Source organism: Ranitomeya imitator, chromosome 1 (genome assembly GCF_032444005.1).
Source record: "Ranitomeya imitator isolate aRanImi1 chromosome 1, aRanImi1.pri, whole genome shotgun sequence".
Classification (NCBI taxonomy): domain Eukaryota; kingdom Metazoa; phylum Chordata; class Amphibia; order Anura; family Dendrobatidae; genus Ranitomeya; species Ranitomeya imitator.
The window spans coordinates 522890302-522893024 of record NC_091282.1 but is presented as its reverse complement, the minus strand read 5'-3'; the positions used below and the strand labels follow the sequence as shown (position 1 = coordinate 522893024).

Genomic DNA, 2723 nt, shown 5'->3' with positions numbered 1-2723 from the left:
AGATACTCAATCTGTAGACTATAGAGGAGGTGATCAGTAACGACATTTATGTTAAAAGGCCTGGCACCCTGATGGTGAGCTCACCAGACTAATAGCCACAAAATATTGCTTATGCTTAATCTATAAATGCTAGTCCGAACGGGGGAAAGGAGGGACCCATCCCACCGAACGGAAGTTTGGCTGGTTATATATGTCATACAAAAACACAGAACCAATAGATCTAAAGGCAGAGCCACCCAAAAAAAAAAAAAAAAAAAAAAATAATAAAAAAGTCTACAATTGCTTATAGTATCCTGTGAACAAAAACTCTTCGTTCAGGCCTTTTGGCGAGAGACTTTGAAGTTCGTATATCCATTTTGTCTCGCAACGGAGCAGATGATTATGGATGTCACCTCCCCTAATGTTCATTCTGATTGATTCCAGACCCATTACTTTGAAACTGGAAGTCTTGCCACGATGCTTATCCAGAAAATGTGCAGCAACTGATGTTAGTGTCTTGCTTTTATCCCGATCCCTCTGAGCCGTGGAAATATTAGAGAGATGTTGTTGCATCCTTCTCCTTATTTCCTGCGTCGTCTGTCCGACATAAATTTTTGGGCAGTCACAGAATATGGCATAAACAAGGTTACGAGACCTGCATGTGAAGAATTCCCTTGGCTGGATCTGAAAAGACAAAGTAGAGACTGAGAAACCGTCCTGTGCGATCATAAACTGACAAATATTGCAGTTTCCACAAGGGTATGAACCAAAGGTCCTCTTGCCTCCCCCGAGACGAGTCACCGGCCTCTGATAGTGACTGTGGCAAAGGTTGTCCTTCAAATTTTTAGCTCTCCTAGCCACAAGACAGGGCGAAGGAGAGATGAATGGAATAGTCCTTGTATCGCTCATCAGTATGCCCCAATTCCGTTCCAACACATCCCGAATATCGGACCACTGATTATTATAAGTCGTGATCAACGAAAGTGGACGAAAGGAATCACGTACCTTTTTTTTAAATAAACTTTTCCTGTCCTGTTGACGTGCATACTGATATGCTTTCGAAATGCTTTTTTGTGGATAGCCCCTTCTTTTGAAACGTTCCGAGAGGTCCCTGGATTGTTGCACAAATTCGGCCTCCTTACTACAATTTCTCTTCAGACGAAGAAATTGGCCTTTTGGTATGCCATTTTTAAGATGCTGTGGGTGGAAACTGGAATAGTGGAGGAGACTGTTTGTAGATGTCGGCTTCCGATACAGAGTACATATGATACTTGACCGTTCAAGGGAGAGTCTGATGTCCAAAAATTCGATTGTCCGGTCTGAAATGGTAGATGTGAGCTTAATATTATGAACATTACAGTTGAGATCCGCAATGAAGTCATTACACTTTTCCAAAGGGCCAGTCCATAACATCAGGATGTCGTCTATGTATCTTTGCCAGACCAAGACATTTGAGTTAAATGCCTGATGTTTGTAGACCACAGTCTCCTCCCACCACCCGAGAAAAAGATTGGCATACGAGGGTGCACACCGTGCACCCATGGCAGTGCCAGAGATCTGCCTGTAGAACCTTCTGTCGAACACAAAATAACTCTTGTCTAGAATGAAGTACAGAAGTTTCAAGATGAAACTATCAAGCTCCCGAGGTCGATCCGACATTTACTAAAGAAGTACCCGACCGCCTGCATACCTGATTGATGTGCAATACTTGTGTACAAGGACTCAACGTCCATGGTGACGAGATGGGTCCCATCCGGTATCACGAGCTCCTCCACAAGTTGCATGAGATGAGTGGAATCCCTGGTAAAAGATTTTAGACTGGTAACCATTGGCTGTAAAAAGTGATCCACATAAATGCATGGTCGTTCGAAAATGCTGCCAATACCGGACACAATTGGTCTCCCAGGAGGTTCTAACAGAGACTTATGAACCTTGGGCAATGCGTAGAAGGTAGGGACGATGGGAGAGGGGGTGGTCAGGAAATCAGCCTCTTTTTTCAGAATGATGCTCTCTTGGGCTGCCACTCCAATGAGTGAATCAATTTGCCCTTTAAAGAACCCAGTAGGGTCGGAAGGCAATAGGGAGTAATACTGAGCATTGCTCAATTGGCGGGCGATTTCCCTCTGATATTGGTCATGGGGCCACAGCACAACATTACCCCCCTTATCTGCCTCCCGGATGACAAAGGCAGTATTTCTCTTTAGGTTAAGTAGGGCAAGATTTTCCTTCTTACCGAAATTGTTATGCTTAAGACGATCCAGTTTCAGTTTATCAATGTCATGACAGACTCTGTCAAAGAAGATCTGAACAGCAGGAAACAAGGAGAAGGACGGAGTGGCCTGGGAGGGCAGTCTTCTGGTAAACCTGCCATTGCCATTAGATGCCTCATTATCCTCCAATAACTCCAGGAGATCACAGAAGACCTGTCTCTCATCATCCGGAAGGGAGTCTACAAGAGATGGTTGATGGTAAAGTAGTTTAAACGTAAGCTGCCGACAAAACAGATATACATCCTTGATCAGAATAAATTTATTCAGAGGACTCATAGGAGAAAAGGACAAGCCCTTAGATAGTACCCCTCGTTCAATATCGGATAACTCATATGAAGATAGGTTAATGATCTGAAGATTACCTTCCGCAGTGCTGTCCTGGGGTGCCATAGTTAGTGTTTTTTGTTGAATCTGGTTTCCCTCTTGTACGATGGTGACCAATTCCGATAAGTCTTGCCCTTTCTTTTGTTGTAC

The 2723-nt window shown here is 43.8% G+C and overlaps 1 protein-coding gene across 1 annotated transcript; it reads right to left on the bottom strand.

Moving 5' to 3' along the window:
• Positions 1 to 243: 243 nt before the first annotated feature.
• On the bottom strand, positions 244 to 1774 carry LOC138657917 (uncharacterized). The gene is made up of 3 exons (XM_069745517.1): positions 1670 to 1774; positions 985 to 1298; positions 244 to 663 (listed from the first exon to the last, which is right to left on the bottom strand). The coding sequence occupies exons 1-3, from the start codon at positions 1761 to 1763 to the stop codon at positions 274 to 276; spliced, it is 798 nt and encodes a 265-aa protein (XP_069601618.1). The 5' UTR covers positions 1764 to 1774; the 3' UTR covers positions 244 to 273.
• Positions 1775 to 2723: the final 949 nt, after the last annotated feature.